Source organism: Penicillium chrysogenum (genome assembly GCF_028827035.1).
Source record: "Penicillium chrysogenum strain IBT 35668 chromosome Unknown utg000005l_segment0_segment0, whole genome shotgun sequence".
In the NCBI taxonomy this organism is placed as follows: Eukaryota; Fungi; Ascomycota; class Eurotiomycetes; order Eurotiales; family Aspergillaceae; genus Penicillium; species Penicillium chrysogenum.
Window position 1 is genome coordinate 571140 of NW_026622753.1, and position 20564 is coordinate 591703.

The 20564-nt window shown below is 49.3% G+C and overlaps 8 protein-coding genes across 8 annotated transcripts; 3 read left to right on the top strand and 5 right to left on the bottom strand.

Annotated features, from left to right (window-relative positions):
* Positions 1-139: 139 nt before the first annotated feature.
* On the top strand, positions 140-2170 carry N7489_008599 (uncharacterized protein; the record flags this gene model as incomplete). Its single annotated transcript, XM_056714349.1, has 2 exons — positions 140-870; positions 919-2170. The coding sequence occupies 2 exons, from the start codon at positions 140-142 to the stop codon at positions 2168-2170; spliced, it is 1983 nt and encodes a 660-aa protein (XP_056561971.1).
* A 1102-nt stretch (positions 2171-3272) lies between these two features.
* Positions 3273-3467, bottom strand: N7489_008600 (uncharacterized protein; the record flags this gene model as incomplete). Its single annotated transcript, XM_056714350.1, has 1 exon — positions 3273-3467. One exon carries the CDS (start codon positions 3465-3467, stop codon positions 3273-3275), a length of 195 nt encoding a protein of 64 aa, XP_056561972.1.
* A 1220-nt stretch (positions 3468-4687) lies between these two features.
* N7489_008601 (uncharacterized protein) lies at positions 4688-5426 on the top strand (the record flags this gene model as incomplete). Its single annotated transcript, XM_056714351.1, has 2 exons — positions 4688-4762; positions 4818-5426. The coding sequence occupies 2 exons, from the start codon at positions 4688-4690 to the stop codon at positions 5424-5426; spliced, it is 684 nt and encodes a 227-aa protein (XP_056561973.1).
* A 318-nt stretch (positions 5427-5744) lies between these two features.
* On the bottom strand, positions 5745-7425 carry N7489_008602 (choline transporter-like family protein; the record flags this gene model as incomplete). The annotated part of the gene is made up of 2 exons (XM_056714352.1): positions 5745-7091; positions 7147-7425. 2 exons carry the CDS (start codon positions 7423-7425, stop codon positions 5745-5747), a joined length of 1626 nt encoding a protein of 541 aa, XP_056561974.1.
* Positions 7426-8514: 1089 nt separating this feature from the next.
* Positions 8515-10986, bottom strand: N7489_008603 (putative GTPase activating protein (Gyp3); the record flags this gene model as incomplete). Its single annotated transcript, XM_056714353.1, has 1 exon — positions 8515-10986. One exon carries the CDS (start codon positions 10984-10986, stop codon positions 8515-8517), a length of 2472 nt encoding a protein of 823 aa, XP_056561975.1.
* A 1020-nt stretch (positions 10987-12006) lies between these two features.
* Positions 12007-13496, top strand: N7489_008604 (acyltransferase family protein; the record flags this gene model as incomplete). The annotated part of the gene is made up of 3 exons (XM_056714354.1): positions 12007-12072; positions 12136-12754; positions 12808-13496. The coding sequence occupies 3 exons, from the start codon at positions 12007-12009 to the stop codon at positions 13494-13496; spliced, it is 1374 nt and encodes a 457-aa protein (XP_056561976.1).
* A 536-nt stretch (positions 13497-14032) lies between these two features.
* N7489_008605 (putative sensor histidine kinase/response regulator) lies at positions 14033-18029 on the bottom strand (the record flags this gene model as incomplete). The annotated part of the gene is made up of 3 exons (XM_056714355.1): positions 14033-14280; positions 14337-17881; positions 17950-18029. The coding sequence occupies 3 exons, from the start codon at positions 18027-18029 to the stop codon at positions 14033-14035; spliced, it is 3873 nt and encodes a 1290-aa protein (XP_056561977.1).
* Positions 18030-19393: 1364 nt separating this feature from the next.
* Positions 19394-19687, bottom strand: N7489_008606 (uncharacterized protein; the record flags this gene model as incomplete). Its single annotated transcript, XM_056714356.1, has 1 exon — positions 19394-19687. One exon carries the CDS (start codon positions 19685-19687, stop codon positions 19394-19396), a length of 294 nt encoding a protein of 97 aa, XP_056561978.1.
* Positions 19688-20564: the final 877 nt, after the last annotated feature.

The following is a 20564-nucleotide window of genomic DNA, read 5'->3' on the forward strand; positions in this document are numbered from 1 at the left end:
AGGGTTGTCACACATCTCGACAAACCATGTCCTCTGCTTGGTCGGGCTTATGGCACATATTCGGTGAGAATGGGGGTATATCTCAGTCGAGACCCCCTGTTTTCGCGATCTGTTGTTTATAGCGTTGATGAGTGACAAGATGAATCAATTTCAATTATTTCCACCTCCATCGCCTGAGGTAAAGAGATCGAACAATCCATTTCGCAAAGGGAAAAATCCAGTAACCACGTCTGAGCCGGCTTCTTCCATTCCTCTTGAGGAGATCAAGGATCCTGGCAAGACTGGATCCTTGCTGCTGCAGATTATCGAAGACACCCAGAGTATTTCACCCCCACCGAGTCATGCTTCAAGGTCCAAATCCCCGCCTGTGGCGGGAGCATCCAAGGACTCGAAATCTCCTCAGTCCATGCACAGTCAGAATCGTCAAGCCAAGAAAATGAACCATGAAGCATTGCCTTCACATGCTAGTCAGAGCAGCAGCAGCAGCAGCCATCATACTACGGCGTCCACTGTCTCTCCGCAGTCATCGCAGTCGTCTGCTGCCTCAGTCCCGATGAGGTCAATGTTTCCCCAGTTTGATCCGAAACTGCCTTTCAATCAGCAGGTGTATCATCCACAGCTTCCAGGTGTACCACGGCCCGTCAAGTCTTCTCGGAAACCTCCCAAGCTTACCTTGACGACGAACACTGAGATTGACAATGTTCTCGGGCCAAAGACTGTGCCTGCGAGTGTCCTCAACTTCCCAACTGAGGCTTTGGAGTCCGAGGAGGTCACCTACTCATCTATGGAGGAACTAAAGATGCTATGGGAAGCAGCCAATGGCCAGGGAACGCGAGATGTTGTTGGAACATTGAATCTACGCATGACAAAGTAAGACTTGATGCCTCCCACATATACATAGATACTAACTTCTCCCAGAACAGGACCCGCTACATTTATCCTTGGAAACTCCCAGAACCCATTCTACACACTACAAACATATTCAACCAATGAACTATCCCTAAGCAGATGTGATCCTTCCAGACCAAACCACGACGTACCAATCATGATGATGAGCCTCGAAGACCGCATCCGCCGCGAACATCCAAACGACGGACTCGTCACAATCCTCTTCTCTCAACTAGCAGCCATGTTAGCCATAGACCAAGCCGACGAGATCAGCAAACAACACCACCTAACTCCCGCCGAAACAACAGAAGTAGAAAGCGATGCACTCAAACGAGCCGCAGCACAAGAGTCCTGTCGCCTGTCCTGGAACCGCCATCGACGACTATACGAGCTACGACACCCCTATCTCTCAAGACACAACCCGGCCGCTCTTGTCGGCGCCACCGGAATCCCACTCTCCCCCGTGCGATCCCAGTCTTCAGGAATGGTGCACATCACCGTCTCCGCACCGTCAAGCGACGCCTCTCCCCGCCAACCGCCAGCAATCATCGTAACTGGCCCCGTCTCTTCGACGGCCGTGGAAGCCTCTCAGCAAGCTGCCAATGCACGCACATCCGTACTCCCCGTCACAGACCCAGACGAGGCACTCGCGTCCTTGGATTTCGCCACGAAAACATTGTCGATTTCCCCGGCTGCTGTGATCGCTACTATCCCCTCTCTATACGCCATCGACTCTCTCATCGCTGCAATGTTGGCAGTCGCCGTCTCAGACGAAGCCACGAACCCTCTCCTTGCAGATATGGTTCTCGGATCCCCAAGGTCGTCTAGACCACCGACCTCCCACACTCTCGGCCCATATTCACTGCCCGTCGTCGAGGGCAAACTGATTACGACGGTTGCTGAGCGCGAAGACGCAGCAGAGAGCATGAACTTGGCGTCGCAGATTAAATCTGCGCAGAAAAGGTCCAAAGAGGCCTCGGGAAAGAAAAGTGTTTTCAAGTTCTGGAACAAGTCATCTTCCAAGTCGCAGGAAAATAGTCCGAGCTCAAAGAAGAGTAAGAAGAAGCAGGTTGTGGTTGAGGAGTTTGATTTGGAGAAGTATGGTCGATATGGGAAGAGTTCGTCGCGAGAGGGGAAGAAGTTGCCTGGAATTACTCGCGCTGTCTTGCGTATACTGTTCTTTGGCTTGGATATGATTGTGAAGGGATTGACGGTCATTGTGAAGATATTGGCTTGGGTATTGGTCAATTCAACACGGTGTGTGACCAGTGAGAAGTTCTGAGCTGGGCTTGGGTCTTCATATTCTACGTCTTTGGTCAGTTTTGTATTTCTTTTCTATTGAACGGTTCGAGGCGATTAGGCTTGTTGTTTGGGTTAGTTAGGCCTTTAGTTCTACTGTTATACCCAATTTGATAGTTCTTCGAGGTAATGACACTCGACACCTATATCATTTCTCTTTGGCAACACTTTTGATCTTTTATAAGTTCAGTGCAAGCTGTAATTCAAGCCTTTCCAAAACCCCCAATGAGAGGTATCTAAGGTAGTTTCTTTGTGACCGTCACGATAATGCGGGTCTGGACGTGGTCCTTTGAATGGGGACTTTGTTTACTATTTACTATTCAGCTTCTGACTTCATGCTGTATTTACTAGAAGAACATCAAAGGAAACCAGCCAATGAAGATGCTAGAAATCACATTAGCAAAGAACAAGCAGGCATGAAGGCCTCCCGGAAAGACTTATATATCGCACTCTGCCACCCACTTTCTCTTCCCTTCTCTCTTCTTCAATAATTATGGAATGTATGATATAAGCACAACGGCTTATCTTTGTACTCTTTATATTTATATACATACTCCGCATCCAATCTGGACAAGCCCACCATAGGGCCATTCTATATCCACCCACAGCTTTGTCCCCAAAAACCCTCGAAGTGAAGGACCAACATCGCTCCAATATATCACGTGTGACCATGGTGATACCTACACTGAACAGCGTTCCCGCTAAAGCGGGAATGTATATCTCTTGGGTCAACTCTTACTCGGTATCCGAGCTGTGCTGCCGTATAATCTATGGCCTTTGCGGAGCCCTGCCCGAATGAGCATCAAAAAGCAAAGACTACGACTATGTCGCCTCCCCCAAATCTTCAAACACGTTCCTCGTCTCGTTGACACAGTACAGCCTTGGTCTCTCTCTGCAAGCCGCCAGAGAATTCCCAGCATTTCTCATACTTCGGATTTCCAGACACCAGACAATCCTTGTGTTCTCATTTGCCAAGGAACGGCGAATGGGTTGTGCCGCCGTGTTTCGCACTGTCGTTGAGTCTATATAATTGGAGGCCATATGTTGGCAACAAGCACATCGTTCATCCAGCAGCCCGAGCTCTGCTACGTGAATCTTTTCCACCCCTCAGAATAGGCCAGAATCATACCACCAGCAGTGCAATACACAAGGTGGTTTCGTCGGCAGACTGGTCCATGGCCAAACTTCGAATGTTCTTCCGAAAAGGACTGACGCGGAGACCGTTCGACACTGGTATGACCAGTAGCATCTAGGTCATCAACCCGTTCGGCATAGGACATGGCATCCGTTATATAAAATATAACTTGGGGACCCGCCCAATTACATTCGAGCGGACCAACTGCCTAGCTATCTTCTGCGGGCAGCGGTTTTCCAGAAGGCCATGGGGAAGACTCCCGGCGTATGGTTGAGTTGGTGGACGCTCGACGACAAACTTGATACAGTTCATGCGCAATTATTAAAGAGCTCGCATACGAAAGAAGGGCAGGAAGAGTTGTTTTCTGGGCTTGAACACGAGGATAAGGATGATTCCAAATCACAGAGGGGGCCTTACGTTCTTTGCAGGTGCCTCAATTCGGTGGTACTCGAAGAAACAGAGCATCACAGGACCATCTTAACAGCGGCCGAGCAGTGTGCACTCGACAACCTAATGATCTACCTAGATTTTGTGGAGTTTGAAACCTCGAGAGTCGAAATTTTGATATGAATGTTCAATGTATATAGAGAATAGGAGGTACATTGTTCTCCTTGAGTGCCTATTGATTATTTTAAGCTAATATGCTCCTTGTATGTTGCATCTGCCCAAATGAAGCACACTGGAAATGAAAAAGTGAGATAGCATTCGTAAAAAGACCAAAAAAGGAATAGAAAACCTACATGTCTATGTAGCTAGGTCATTGAATTCTTCAAAGTGGCTGTACTTTCGACACTTCGAAGGTCGAAACATCACATGCAAATATCGACAGAGCCCTAGCTCTGTTGGTTTGGCCACAATTGAACGGTAATTCCCTTCTTTTAGACGTGGAGGATCGATGAAACGGAAAAATGAGACCCTCCCTTGGTCTTTCACTCAAACATTCCTCGGAGTATAAGGGACCTAGGGATACACCAGGAACGCCACAGGGACGTGGCATCTGGCACATTCTTCTATCATTCCAATGCAAGGAAAAGAGGATCAAGCGTTTGTGGTCTCGTAGGAGTCCAACCAAAATGCCACATGAAGCTTATCTCTTAAGACAAGCACCGTCACTATATCGGGAACTATCCACGTCGAATTCCTGGACGTCACAGACTCCATTTACCCCTCAGCAGGGATGAAGGGATGTGATGTCAAAGCAAATGTTTACTGACGCGAGAATCCAATTGTACATAAAGCACAGAGTATTTCTCGACCCGGCGGCTGGTTTGTCCATAGCTTGTTCTATTATATACTAGATATCCCTCTAGTACCACTCCTAGCCAACGCACACCTCCCCTCCAAGAACAACACAACAAATCCAAAATGCGCTACTTCATCACCTCACTCCTCGCCGTAGGCGCCCTAGCCCAATCAACCGAAGACTATCTCAAATGCGCCGTAAGAACCCCAACCCAACCCTGAAACCACCCTAACAACCCCTAACAACCCCCAGAGCGCCGCAATCGGCAACATCGATCCATCAGCCTTCACAAGCTGCAAAGACAAAACCTCCCAAGAATGCTTCTGCGCCAACAAATCCGCCCTGGAAACCCTAACAACCTCATCCGCCCCCGCCTGCACCGGCCTCGACCTAAGCACCCTAGCATCCGCCCTCTGCGATCCCGACTCCGAGTCCGACTCCGACGAAGCCGAGCCAGCCAGACACGCAAGCAGCCCAATGCAACCAGCCAACAAGCGCGCGGAAGCTGCCCCGCGCGTCGTCTACGTAACCGAGACCCGCACCGACTGCAGCTGCAAGAACACGCCTGTCCCTCAGGTACCTCTGCATATCTCGCAGATTCCCGTCGATATCCCGGCCTCGAGTAGTATGCCTTCTATGGCGTCTTCGACGCCTGGTCGTGGACATGGTTTGATGGGTGGTGCGGCTTCGTCGTCGTTTGGTTCGAAGGTATCTGGGCCGACTTCTTCGGCTGTGCCTTCTGGCGTTGATCCGACGCGTTTCTCGCCTTTCCAGGGGGCTGCGGCGGCGGGCGCTGGGGTGCATGGGGGTGTTGCCGTGCTTGGGGTTGCGGCTGTTATGGCTGTCATGGTTGCTTTGTAAGTTTGACTGAGTATCTGTTTGAGGGTTTGGTTTGGGAGGGTGATTCTGGGTTCACTTCGGCATTGGGTTCAGTAGTTTATATTGGAAGTTTCTCTGGGAGATTGTTATTTCAGACAGTATTGGACTTAAGTGATAATGATACATGAAACATGGTTGCAATGATATTGATCGTGCGGTATCTTCAATTAATTAACGTGCACCGATTTGTGTTGATCATTCGTAACAGCGATAAAAAGGCGGACATATATTCCGCCTATGGACATAGACATTGAACCATTTCGGTCGAACTTCAAGAGCTTTGCCTTGCGTCCGGGAAACCTAAGCGTGGACTGCCTGCTGAACCTTAGGGTAAAGCTGGACCAGCTTGTAGTAGATATCCGGGTGGTCATTGATCATGACCTGGGGATCCCAGGCCATAGCCACGAAGATAGTCTCCACACCACTACCAATGGGAGTCATGAAGATCTGGCAGACCTGCAAGCCAATCAAGAAAGCGAACGCCATGATGACGGCAGTGAAGTTACCATCCCTGTTGTACGCAGGATTGGTGAACTGCAGATAGAGATAGGACAACAGCGCACAGACATAGGCGACAAAAGTCGAGCCCATAGTCAACACCGGACCCATAAGACAGTCTTGCACGAGAGCGTCGATTCCTCGATCGCGCATCATAGCCCAGGTATCCTTCGCAGCAGGTATATAAGCCTTCCCGTACAACGCGATGTGACAGAACGCGTAGCGGTTGAAAAGAGTAACGAGCCAGTCCAGCAGCGAGATGAAACATCCCAGAATCCAAATGAAGATACTGCCAACCAAGTTACCCTCCGCAGCCTCATGTCGCTGCGCAACCGAGCACGCCTGCCGCAACATGTTGATGAACGCGATGATCAGACTGCCGAAACTGATACTGCCGAAGGAGTATGTAGTCGCGCGACGGAAGGCGCCACGGGTTGAGCCCTTGGGCATGCCGCCGGCGGACTTGCTGAAGAAATACCAGGAGCCGTAGACACCCGCGACGGTGGTGTGCACGGTGTTCTTGATCCACTCACTGACCCAGTACATGGCGAAGGTCACGTAGACGACAAGGCCGATGACCTTGGCTCTGCTGCAGCCGCCGTTCGCGCAGGATGGGTTGGTGTCACTGGAATCGGGCTCGTAGGCTACGTAGATCGAGACCATAGTGACGGAGAACCAAGCAGCGAAAGCGACTGTGACGATTCCGCCTATCGCGCTGACTAGGAAGATGTGTCCGTAACCGCGGGCTACGTCCATGGCGGTCTGTAGCATAAAGGCAGTGAAGGGGATGCGCGGGATCCAGCTGATGAAACAGATGATTGCGAAGATACCGAAGAGGAGGAACACGATGCCACCACCATATTGCTTGCGCGCGATGTAGTAGATTCCTGTTGCGAGGGCGAAAACGATGTTGAGAATGCAGGTCGCCCAGATGAAGGTCTTGGTGAAGTGTCTTGCACCCATGAAATAGAGGAAAGACAAGACTAGGGCGACGACGAGGACGAAGACAAATAGAACGAGGGTGTTGGTGTCCAGGGAGAAATCATTGGCCGAGTCGTAGATTCCTCCTCCATTGAAGCCTTTGTCGGTGGCATACTTGTGGATGGTAAGTCCCGACACGGCGACATAGCCGAGGAAGACAGCGATCAACTGTGTAACAAGTCAGTTTGGAAGGGAGTTATGAGTGCGACATGGCCCAACTCACCAAGAGACCTGCCCACAGATCATTCCACTTGGGCTTCTCGATCTTGAACGCCTGGTCAAAGCTATAGCCGGACTCTGGGACATTTTGATAGTACTGCGACGCTGGCTTGGGCTCAGGTGGAGGTTGCTGATAGGTAGGCTGCTGGTAATTCGGCTGCGGGTAATTTGGCTGTGGGTATGGCGCAGGCGGAGCATTTGGCTGTTGATAGTTCCCATAGTTGGGCTGAGGCTGGCCCTGAGGGAAGCCCTCGTTATAATAGCTGGCAGCCTGGCCACTCATGTCTGTGAAGCTGAGAGAAGGGGAAAAGACCAAAAAGGAAAAAGACAAAATAAAAGGGGCAGCAAGGGTTTTTAGACTGGTGACGACATGAACCAAAACAGCCGGAAATCTTCGATCGGGAACTCAAATGAGCAGCCCTACCTGGGATCGCCGATCGAACCTACGGATCCACCCAAGGCACTAAGAAAGGCACTAGTAAATTTCAGACTTGCTTTTCTATCTTTGAAACGGTTTGGCAAGATTTCTCTCGGTACTAGGTTGAAAGCATTCGATCGCCTCTATATATATGGCGCGACGAACTGATTTCATTCCGATTCCAAGCAAGAGGACATATGCATACCACATGAGGATACATATGTACAGTGAAAACCCAAAATGTAACTTGGACCAGAAAATTGGAAGAGTGGGGCGACTGGGGACTTTCCCATAACAGAATTCGGTACCATATCTTATGAGATTTTATATGATATCGAATTTGTAGATAGGCTCTTTGGTTGTGGTCTATTTAGGAACGTAACTCTCCGATCCCTTAATTACCTGTTATATCCTGAATATACCGATTCTTCATCCCTTCAAATGTTATATCTCAGTCCTACAACCCTATCAACACTCAATTTATACTGAGAGAGGGCATGCCAAACAACCTCCCTGTCAAGAAATATGTACAACTGTTGTAGGAAATTTGCAAAGCCAAACAAGGGGCTTGAGCGACGAATCATACAGTTTGCCCAGCTTTTGTCTTGTAATATTCAAGTTATTCCCTGGTCTCCTGGTATTACAGCCCTATAGGGATACTGCCCAGGATGACTTGAAATTTGAGAATTGCCAAGTCTGTTGCCTGCTTGGCACAGAACTTAGATGCGTTTGTAATTTCCATGGGTCTATGTACAAATGCGAGAAAATAAATGCCATAAATGCTCGATTCCCCCATTTCGCCCTTCGAAGCCAAGACGCCTATAATGCAGACAACTGCCCTCGCTAAACCACGTCAACTTCACAATTACAATTACGGACATTAAGGAGATAACCCAAAGGGCCCCTGTCTGAGAATGACGCCCAACAGACACGAACGCCGGGATGATCATTCGTTTATCGAAATGCATGCTGTTTCAAGTGACGCCAGGAACCGACGACCCGGTGCTCGAGGCCCGGGATTGGTGTGCGGCTTCGGCCGGTGAAATCATCCGTCCCGGAATGAAGTTGACCTTTACCGAAGGCTACTGATCGCCGCAGCTTCTCTTCGCGGACAGCCGTCCGGCGTTGAGCTCGAAGTTCCTCAATACGACCTTGTCCGACGCGGTTTCGACGTACGAAGCATTCATCCATCAACGTGTTGGCATCCAGCAGTTTTTTGGGGAGAGTTTGGACAATCTGGAATGCCTCCATGGGGTCTGTCACGCCGAGTATGTCCTTCTCGCATGCTTTGAAGATTGCCAAAGACACTCGGAAGAAAGTCTTGGAGCCCTCATAGAAGAAAACATCCCAAACTCGGAGGGTGGTTTCTAGAGGTAAACTTCCGATAAAGACCGACATAAGCCAGTTGGTCAATCCCAGGGTTATGTCCGGCAGTCGAGAGTTCACTGTCAAAGGAGGCATTTTGCCCCGCCCGGAGGGGGTTCCTCCCATGGAAGCGATCTTGGAATAAATGCCTGGCATGGAGTCCCTGAGCAGGACCATGAGAATCCAGAGGTCGATGTTGGCACCTTCCAGACTGATTTCATGTGTTCCAGGCAAGTAGTCTGCGGCAATGATATGTAGCATCCAGAATGCTTTTTCCTCGGGGAGGAAAAGAAGGAGCATTCCCGTGATGAAATTCAGAGACTGGGTATATCCGATTTTCGGGTTATGCAGGGCATAAGCATACAGAACCCGCCGTAGGGACTGAATCATCTGTGTCTCCGTCGTGACATTAGAATAGTTCGGATTGCTGCTACCGGAAGGTTCTGCTTGCTGGCTGACCTCCGGTTTGAAATGGACGTTGTCAGGGAATGTGCGGTGGAGATCACGCTCGATGTGCTCCTTGTCGTCGTTACTCGGTGAGCTCATGGCCTTCGCAACAAGTTCGTCATACTGGCCAATGTTCCGGTTCAAAAGCTCGTACCCGCCGGCATAATAGAACCAAGCTGCACCTCGAAACTCGGGAGGAATTCCTTTGCGAACAAATCGTTTGACCTTCGAAGACTGCGGCGGGAATGTTGTGGGTTTGGATGTGGGTAGCCCGTGCTCCTTGAGCAATTCACACCATTTGGCTCTCCGCTGCGTCACATGGTTGGAGTAGGACCCTTTCCATGCCTCGTATTCATCCAGGCTTACATATTGCGTAGCTTTGCGAAATCCGTAATCGTCTCGAGCTCCGTTTCCAGGGCGGAGTTCTGGCGGCACTAATCCCGGAATAAACACTTTTTTCGAGGGCTGTCGTTGGTGTACAGGTGTCACTTCAGGCACCTCGGCTATCGGCGATGCGGAGGGAGTGGGATCGCGCGGAGAGTCTGGAATAGCAGGGTCTGATCGGTCGGGTTCCGGTGGATCTTCTGGCTGTCCAGGTTCCAACGGTGTGGGTTCTGGCGGGGATTCTGGAAGTATGGGCGGTATAGGTGTAGGTTCGGAATAAGTCGAGTTTGGCAAAAACAACGAGTCTAGCCTTTTGTCTTGCGGGGTGGCAAATTCTGGCATCGAGGGTATCGGCGGAACGTCGCCCAGCGACGGAAATTCTAGTGGGTGTACTTCATGTAGGTGTGAATCGCGTGATGGCGGGGGTGTCACTGATGGCGCTTTACTCCCTGCGTGAGATTTCGGCGATCCGGGCTCTTCAGTCACGTCGCTGAAGCCATCAAGATACATTGAAATCGCGTCTTCGACACTCATCCCATTATCCATGCCATAAGGCGCGTCGGGGGTATCCGGTGAGAGATCGGTGATGGAGCTGCTCTTGGTTAGGACACTGCTGCGCTCTGTTCCGCTTTGTTGTTCAATGCTCGAGCGCCAGGTTTCGGACGAATTGACGCTTGGGCGGGGAGGATTTTCGTCGGGTCCGTTTGTTGGGAAGCGTGACATGGGCTGTCCCTGGGGGCTCAAATCCTGTGGGCGGCGCTCGATAGATTCCTGCGTCCTTGGCCGCCTATTATTCAACCTAGATGTTGACATAGATATCCGGAGCCCGCCTCGCGCAGGAACAGCTTTCCGATGCGGCCGTTCAAAGTCATCTCGCGCATGCCAGTTCGGAGGATGGGTGTCAGGTGGTGTGGCGTAGAGTCGAGGGCGACCGGTAGGTCTAGGGGTTTTCCATTCGCCCCTCGTACCATGCGAGGGGCCATGGTGAGGCGGAGTGGGCGGCCATGGATATTGATGAGGATTGTGATGCCGCGGCAGAGGCGAACGCGATCGCTGGCGAGGTGCAGAGTGGGGAGAGTGAGGTGAGGATCTCGGGTCGGAATTTGCGGTTCGCGCGCGTGGATCGACTAAAGATGCCAATCGGGGTGGGTAAGGGCCCCTGTGCCGGCCAGGAAGGTCGAAATCAGCCGAGGGAGGCGGATATCGAGGATTCACGTTTTCTGTGACCATGGCCACGATTTCGCACCGAGTTCTCGCTGGACATTTGTTATCGCTGAAGGAGAGCTATCGATTGATAACCATAGAAGATTCGGGCCGGAAGAAAGGGATCCCAACAAAAGAGAATCCCGAAGGGGTTAGAGAATGAATGCCAAATTTGGAGAAACGAAAGACAATAGCTGAGAGACCAAATTGGGAGACAGCCTGCCAGAGGACTGTGGAAAAAGGGAAAAGAGAAACAGGCGCAGTTGAAGCAAAATCAACAAAGCCCTGATCAGGTTAGTGTCAGGTGACGTAACATGGACAAAGGGGTTCAACTACAAAGTACATTAGTATTCATATGAAGTGGACTGACCGTTGGATATTCTACTCTATTTGTATTTAATTATTGTCTATAACATTCGCATTGTGGTCTTTGTATAAAAAAAAATGGATAGATCGAAAATTCGAGTGTCGATCAGGAACTCTGGACTTTTATAGTCGCATATTACACATATTATATATGTGCATCATACGTTTTTCCTATATTCTGTGGTTAGTTATTTTATCCCTACATAGACTACCTAGGTAGTTATAATGCCAATATCCAAAGAAAATAATCTAACAGGGCATACAGAAGGCTTCAGCAAGACTACTAAAAAGGACATCTATGGATGAGAACCGCAGACGGAGTACAACATAAGCGATCGACTATTCTTCCACCTCACTACATAGCCCCTGAATCCTAGACCAATTAAATATGTCAATTAATATTTGAGCTTCCCCTCTCAACTCCCCATGCACCCGGAGAGGTCTGCACATGGCCGTGATATGTGGTTAGCCCGAACCCTTCCGTTTTCGGATAGATGTCAACTGTCAACTTATTTCAATTCGAGCTCACATTAACGTTTTCGCATTCATTTCGAGACTTTATTGCTCGAAATGTCTCCCCGGAATAAGGCATGATTTACCAACGGGATTTATGTATATGTGCCAGGGGAGCTGCAGCAGCTGCATTATACTATTGACCAGTACGGAGTACATGATCCCAATATGGCCATTGTCGACCTGGCGACCAAGCAATCTGCATCTTACATCCGTCCCACTAGCTGGGCAGATGTGAGTATTATTTCTAATCTCCCTCATGTTGTGAAACCGGCACTCACTAGCGTGTCCTTTTAGGGTCTCCGAGGAATTGCCGCGCTTTTTGTGGTCGCTAGCCATACCTGTCTCTCGTTTGCGACATATCTGATCCCGCCGTCTTTCGCGGAAACTGGAAAGTCTATTTTGTTTCAGCGACCATTTTTTAGACTCGTCATACAGGGCCAGGCCTGGGTAGCCATCTTCCTGGTGTTACTCGGGTTCGTGAATGCCCTAAAGCCGCTCCAGCTAGCCCGACGAGGAGCTACGGCCGATGCTCTTGCTGCGCTCTCGACAGGCGCCTTCCGGCGCAAGTGGAGACTGGTCTTCCCCGCTGCCCTAATGACGATTTTAGCTTGGCTTTTATGTCAGTTTGGTGCCTTTCAATTGGGCAAAAGGGTAGACGCATACTGGCTGAGAGCGACAAGTCCCCAACGAAGCCCATCTTTGGGCGCTGCCGTCGTGGATCTGATACGACAGATAGCGGGAACTTGGATGTATGGAGAAAATGCCTACGACCAACCTCAATGGGCACTGCTACCCCTTTTCCGTGGTTCACTATATGTATTCATGACCCTGCTAGCTTTGGTAAATACCACGCCACTTTTCCGCTTCTGTGCGCAAATGGTCCTATACACCTACAGCTGGGCAACCCTAGATGGTACGTTGGGATAATCTCACAATACAAAATACACCCCTGATAATTTCTTACAGGTACTGTTGGAACAAATATTTTCGCTGGCATGATACTAGCGGAACTATCATTCTACAACCTGACAGCGCTCCGGCCACGCCTGATCTTTAAAATCCTACCCTACGGCCTCGTCACACTCGGCCTCTACATCTGCTCGTACCCCGATCAATACGCCGACCAAACAGCATGGTCTTCCCAGCTCGCATCGCTTGCCGAAACCTTCTTCCCAAAAGATGCCAACGTCAGCCGCTACTACGCCAGTCTCGGGGCGCAGATGATATGTCTCGGCGTGATGCTTTCTCCCTCCTTACGACGGATGCTCTCCCACCCCATGCTGCTGTGGTTTGGGTCGATCAGCTTCCCGCTGTATCTCGTCCACGGACCGCTAATGCGATCCGTTCTGGTTTATCTTCTGTATCTGCCCATGGCGATTGGCTTCGAGCCGGTTTTAAGGGCAGATGGAACACCTGACCCGGAGTCTTATATTCCAACGCCGAGCCCATTCCGGCTTGGGGTTATTCTCGTTATGTTTTTCGCGTTCCTGCTCTATGTTGTCCAGCAGTGGGCGAAACATATAGAACCGAAGATGGGTGCACTTACGGCTGCGCTTGAGAGATTCTCCCGTTCATGGGGTAAGAATGCGGCGTGGACTTCAAAGGAGAAGGATGAGATGTTGCCTGTTGCATCTGTTCGGGAGTTAAGTAGATAGACTTTTCATTGGGATTGGTGTTTGGGAGCTGGCATTTGGACTTATAGAGCTATGGCGTTATGTATAAATTGAACTTGTTTGTGTTTGATGTCTTTTCGTAAACTTTGAGCAGCGGATAATTATCTTGAAAAAGAACATCGCTCAGCGTCTTCGGCTTACGTTTCTGGAATCTAGACTTAGTCATTCTCAATCTCGAGTCAAGCTTTGCACAAACAAGTGGACATCCTACTATGATATCTGATGGGAGTATTATCTTTCGATCAGCACTTTCACCCCATCCGGTAAGAGCGCACCACGTGGAGGATATTTTGTTTTGAGACAGAATAAGAACTGGATGTGATGGACGGGATGATTGTACATTACTGCGTGTATTGTTATATGTACAAGCATAGAACAGGCTGGTTGAGGGTCGTGTATTAACATAAGAAATCCGGGGAGCTTCGGCAGGGGGATTGGTGCACATGGGGTATATGAATGATGCTCTTGCATGCAAGAGCGCAAAGTGTGGCCCAAGTTGATTGAGGTTAATCCGTTGATTACTGCTCTTGCCATAGTGCATGGCTCGGGGGCAATATGCCTTTGATTATCGGCAGTAAACTCTTTAGCCGTACGGGTTTGGTGAGGAATAAATCCATACCAGACCCAATCGCATCACGTTGCATATCGGCTTGCGCAACGCCAGTCAAGGCAGCAATTCTGACAGGAGACTGGGTTTCCAGTGTCTTCTCAAACTCGCGGATTCGTCTAGTAGCTTCTAAGCCGTCCATGATTGGCATGGAGATATCTGTCAAGAGTATTAGATCGTCAGAGGAAATCCAGGTTAATGTTTCAAATACCGACCCATGAAAATCATTCCAATGACAGAGCAATTGGCCTTGAACACCTCGACGGCTTCTTCTCCGTTTTGCGCAATAAGACAATCACATTTCAACTTCTTCATAAAAGCCATAAGAATTCTGAGATTGATATCATTGTCATCCACAAGAAGAACCGTCGATGGAGGGTCTGATACAAGGTCATTTTCCTTTTTCACGGGTGTCTCGTGGCCAGGGGTGGTGGCTTCTTTAGATGGAGAAGGCTGGTCGTCAATATCCCCCTGAGAGAGTCCTAACGACCCCCGCATTCCCACTGAGCCTTGGCTGTATGTTTCTGAATTAGTTGCCACTTTTTTCGTGGAGGGTTCGCTGACCTCTCCATTTGATGACGGGCTAAGAAACAAGTCCATTTGAGGCTCATTGGTGCTGAGATCCGCTGGGAAGCTCCCTGAACAGTCCGGTACGTTTTCTTCGCCCGGGAGTGAGTCAACCCGCAGCTGCTGACGGTTGATACAGGCTTCTAATGTTTTTGCCAATTTTCGCGCTCCGCATGGTTGGCTGATAAACTCGAGCACATGTGCATCCCCGCGATTTTGAGCTTCAACAGACATCGAGTGCGCGGTTCTTGCAGATGGGCATATTGTGATGACGGGCGAAGAAAGTTTAACGCCCGGTCTAGGCGTAATAGCCCTGGTTTCATGATCCCCTATATCCGGATATTCATGAGAAGATATGTATAAGTCACAGTGGGCGAATTGTGTTTGTGAGGACCCAATTAGACGGACTTCCATGGAGAACCAGTTTTGACACAGCTTTCTTAACGATGTGGATAGAGCTGTGTCTGATTCAGAAGTTCCGAGACCTAAGATTCCAATAGTCTTTCCGCGTGCAAGCCTTTGCGCCATGGTGATGGGGGAGTGACTATTCAACTTTTCGAGGTTGTCCAGAGCAGACGCATGATCAAGGGTCGCAGTTGCCACGACTTCAGTGCCAACATTCTTCTCGGAGTTGACCTGGATATCACCGCCAAGCGATAAGAGTATCCGGCGTGTGATGCTCAACCCAAGACCATTGCCGGTTGTCATGCAATCTTCCTGTGAGAAAGCAGTGAATAGTCCGTTATTCAGGAAATCCGGGTCAATCCCACATCCAGTGTCCTTCACAGTCACGGTGACTGCTGAGCTTGTGACCTCGCCGCTTTTTCCGAATTTGGCTGGAGAGGCCTTCATAGAGACGTAGATATAACCGTTTCGAGTGAATTTCAAGGCATTCCCAAAGATATTCGTGAGGATGACATGCCAAGCCCCAGCCTGCGTTGAAAACTTCCAACTGTGGGTGCGATCAATGTCCAAAACCACCTTAACCCCATCCCGTGTATCTGGCTGTTTGCCAGCCAATGTAGGAGCGCCGGCGATACCCCGAAGAGGGGACCCTGAACTGCTGAAGAAGGAATAGCCAGCAAAAACAGTTTCAACTGCGTCTTCTAACGTAGCATCAAGTTCGACACAAGTATTGACATCATTTTCTCCACAATGTGAAGAATGCGAAGACCGGCGGGCTGCGGCCACTTTCCGGTCGACAGGACGCTTGTAAATACCGCCACCTGGAGGATTGGCGACAGGGTTCGGTCGAACATCATTGATACTGGCATACTCGAGGAGTTGATTTATCGAGCCCAGTAGTGTGTATGCGCAAGAGGAAATCGTATGAATAAATCCTCGTTGCAGCGCGTCCATAACGGTGTCACTGAAGAGCTCTGCTGTCCCGAAAATACCATGCAGAGGGGATCGAAGTTCATGGCTGAGACCTGAGAGCAAGTCTGATTTTGCTCGATCGGCAAAATGAGAACCGAGTCTGTGCACTTCTGCCATGATACTTGTTCCGAATGTCAAGAGGAATGCTAACTCATCATTCGAGGTGAAGACACGGTGGGGCGCTTTCGTCCACGTCAGAGCCCCCGAATACCATCTACCCTTGTGTGAATCCCATAAAGGCGAGAAGATGATGCTTCGAGACTCGGGAGCAAGTTGAAGCAAGGTTTGAGCATCCTGGCGCACAAGGGATTTCTGTGTTTTTTTGTACTTCTTGCCCCCAGGGCGTCGCAAAAATCGTTTTATTACGCCGTCACCGGTGTCATCAGATGAGACAGTTCCATCTTCGCCAAAATTGAAAATCTTGCCTCGAGGATATCGGTGCAAAAGGCCGCCAAGAAATGACTCCGATAATGCGATTTTGTTATCTTCCGTCGGCTGGTCATTGACGCTAGAGGCATTCGAAGTGGCAAATCCGAGTATTTCACATGGGTTCACGGTAGCTTTGCCTGAGCTTGTAGCCTGCTCAGGGCCAAGAAAATCCCGATCTGGGAAAGAACGTTTGGGGGAGCTTCGGAATGTGGCCTCATCGCCCGAAGAACAGCTTTCAAAACTACTGCCTTCCGTGTCAGACTTCGCATTGTCCACCAAAGCTTCCTGGGAGCCGAAATTGGCGTTGAAAAAGACAACTGCCTCCACTTCGATACTCTCGCGGATGAGGTTGGCTGCGCGTCCAAACGTTTCATTCACTTTGGCAGTATAATCATCCTTCGGTGATTGCTGCCTTGACTGATCGTTGTCGGTTGCCATGGCCGCTTGAGATGCTTCTTTGAGTTTCAATAAGGCCCTGGCATCCCTCTTGCTGGTGCTCGAGTTGGAAAGTGACCGATATTTCTCCTTATCCCCCTGTAGGGGTTTGCTTCTAGGGATATGAAGATTGTATGGACGAAAAGGGAGATGGCTTGGTGCGTCATTTTGAGCCACGGCCTGAGCCACGTTTTGCGAAATTTGCTTTTCCTGCTGCTCCCGATTGACGTGCCCCTCTGCATGTTCCATACCACCAGGCATCGTCTGAGGAACTTCAGTGTCGACGACCCATGAGTTACGCAGACTGCCTTTTCCCTCGAGAAAACTTCCAAGGCCAACCATCATGCGCTCGCTGCGGAAATGTTGGACTTTCGAGTGACTAGTTGCTAAGTAATTCATGACGGTAGCTGCAATATCAACCAGGAATTGCAGCGACTTGTCGTCCAGAGGGTCGTGAGGTTGGTCGTCCAAAATTGTATAGGATCCAATCACCACACCTTTTGGACTGATGATAGGACTCGACGCCAGAAATCGAATGTTTGGGAATGTAGTCACATCCACATGGTCCTTGAATGCCTTATCTTCAGCAAGATTGGGCACAACAAAGACGCCTTCCCTGGCGTTTGACGTATTCGGCGTAGAATTCATAACTGATTTACACAAGCTGCGCTCATATGACATAGTACAACTCCCAACCCAAAGCTCATCTCGGGCATTGTGGTCACTATCATCCTGTAGACTGAGGGTTTGAGTGGCTTCTGTGAGAATATGTTGTTCGTTTCGACCGAAGAGCGAGATCAACGAGCGCTGCGCATTCAGTCGTAAAGTGCCTAGCTGGGCGAATGCCGTGAGGACCGGGTCCGCCGAGGATCGAGCGACATGTTCATTTGACGGTGTAACGGGGCCGATATGGTGTAGAGCGTGTGGGTTGAGATGGTACGGCGGTAAATACCTATTAAGGCGGGGCGCACAGTTAGCCTATGGGCAACAACGGTATGTTTATGTAGGTGGGTAGATTACTTATAGAATTCACGCTCCCTAGATGTGCCAAAGTTGACATGGTACTTCTGAGCGTATTGCGATGTGACTGGACGTGACATTGCGCCGGTCACAGGCCTGCGACATTGAATGCGAGAATGCTGGAGACAAACTTGGGAAGATATCCGCTTTCTCCTCTCCTTGGAAGAAAGCGGAGGATAATATAGAAGATCACAGACTGGGCCTTTGAATTTCAGAAAAGAAGTATGTGAAGCTTCGCGGGGGCACACAAAGTTGCAGCCCGCAAAAGCTTCGAATCCTCCAAGGTTGGTGGAACTTCTAATGGGTGTTCCAACGTTCCAACGGTTGGCCCCCGGTCTGGCCCATAGATTAGATAAGCGGTGACATGGAACGGGAAAGTTTAGTACAGGACAGCCAATCAGATCCTCAGGAGAAGTTTAACCGTATCTCAATCCTTCATTGTGATTGGGTCAAATCGGAAGTAGATGTCAGACTATAAGATGGCCCCTCTAGGCCCTAAATAAGAACCTTGGTTTTTGTTGTCGTCTAGTGGTAATGTACATACGCTATATCCCACAGTAGAGCCCATCATGGATACAAATGTGTCCATGGTTATCTGCAGATCTACAATATTGAAAACCTTTCACCCGTTCACATGTGCAGGTTGTAGATGTCATTCATAAATAGAATATAGCCACAAATACGGCAATCTACCTATAGTGACGGTAATCTACCTATAATTATTCCTAGGTTGGTCTCTACAAGTTAGCAGGATGAATATCGGAAGCCCCATGGAACTGGCCATTGTATATGTACGTTACATAGGTACAATGTGGGCCTACTGGTATACAATGGGCCGAGTACCAGCCAAGATCGATGTACAATATAAATTGGTCAATCCCGCGAGTGAGAGACAAAGTTTGCATAGTGTCCAAAGGGACGAAAGAGCCAACGTAGAGCTGGAAAGCTCTGTCACGGCGGGATTTCGTTGCTAGGGATGGCACCATGCCAGCTGTCAGCGGCTGCGGGATCGTGAATTTGGCTGGATTGGTTTACCATGACAGACACTTGTGGGGGAGCGTAATAATTGAGGTAACAACCTTGGAAGATACGAGAATAAATAATTTGGTGAGAACAGAAGATTAGATCGGTGTATATGTGGGTTGGCATAGGTAACATATGTCCATGGGAGGTAACATATTTCCATGGGGCTTTCCTATCTTAGCTGCGGGCTACACTTTCTTCAGTCATCGGGAATAAATTTACGTGTAACTTACACCGTGTCTAAAGTCCATAAGTTCTGATTTCAAAGGGCTGGAATTCAAGCGCTAGATAGAACACGGCTGCGAAGGCCAAGGCCAGCCCATCATATTTGACATCAAACACTGAATATCGACCCAAACAAATACCCTCATTTCAAGAGCCCTCATCATGACATATATCCATCACAGTCAAAGCGAGCAGCCTAGCAAGACGAAACGCGGAAGCTACCCATGCTCCTGCTCAACTGGTGATCGTTCCAGTCATCAGATGCAATTCCAATCTGGTTGCTGCAGGAGCTGTCGCTGTAGACACGAAGAACGCAGTCGGAGCCCCAGGTGGCCTCCCAGTCAATGGTGTCACCGCCCTTGCAGGAGGACTTGGTGCAGCCCTTGTTGTTCTCGCCGTCCCACTGCCCGCTGCAGGTGGTGAAGATCCAGGCGTTGGCCATGGGGAGGACGGTGGCGATGGCAGCGATAGTGGTAGCGGTGAACTTCATTTTGTTGGAAGTTGACGGTTTGGTTTGAGTAGTTGGAGGTTGAGAGAGGATTGAAAAGCTAGATGTGGATTGGATGATTGGTCTTTGGATTGAGATTTGATTGTCTTGGAGAGGATGATGAAGAGAGTAAAGGCGAGGGCAAATGGTTGCTTATATAGTTTACCGGGTGGTATCGAATCTCTATAAATAAAGTGAACGATGTAACTTCGTCGATGCCAATGCTCGTAACATGCCGAGTGAAGCCAGAATAGAACCCATCACGAGAGATCAGCGACGTCGATGGGCCAATATTCCAATCCCCTCCTGTCTAATACGATACCTACTACTACCTAATCCTGGATGACACAGGCCATTGGTACGTAGCCCGCTATAAATAAGGCGGAGAGGCTGGGGTAGTCATGTCGATCATTTCTGTTCAGGATTATAAGAACGACGAAGGAATGGTTCATCTAGAGATTCTCGTATTCTCATTTTGGGGCCAATCTAGGATGGTGCGTCGAAAGCGAAAGAGATTATTTTAGGATGTCCTGTTTAGGGTTAGAAGAATGACCAAGGGGTAAAAACAAGGGATTCTCGTATCCTCGTTTTAGCACCTATCGAGGATGGTACGTTCAAGAGCAAAAGAGATTATTCTGGGATGACCTTTAGGCTACCTAGTTAGCCACTAGTTAACTAGTTAACTAGTTGATCACTAACTAATCTACTCTTGATTCAAGGACTTTTGATACAGTATATCTAGGAAAATACCAGAAAATCTATAATTATGGTGAAGATGTTTATCTTCCTCAAGTCTGGCCTTGTATCTATTTCTGGAGTTAGTGTTTCCTTCAAGCATAAATGATCGACAGGTTCTATGACCCAATGTAGCAACATCCCC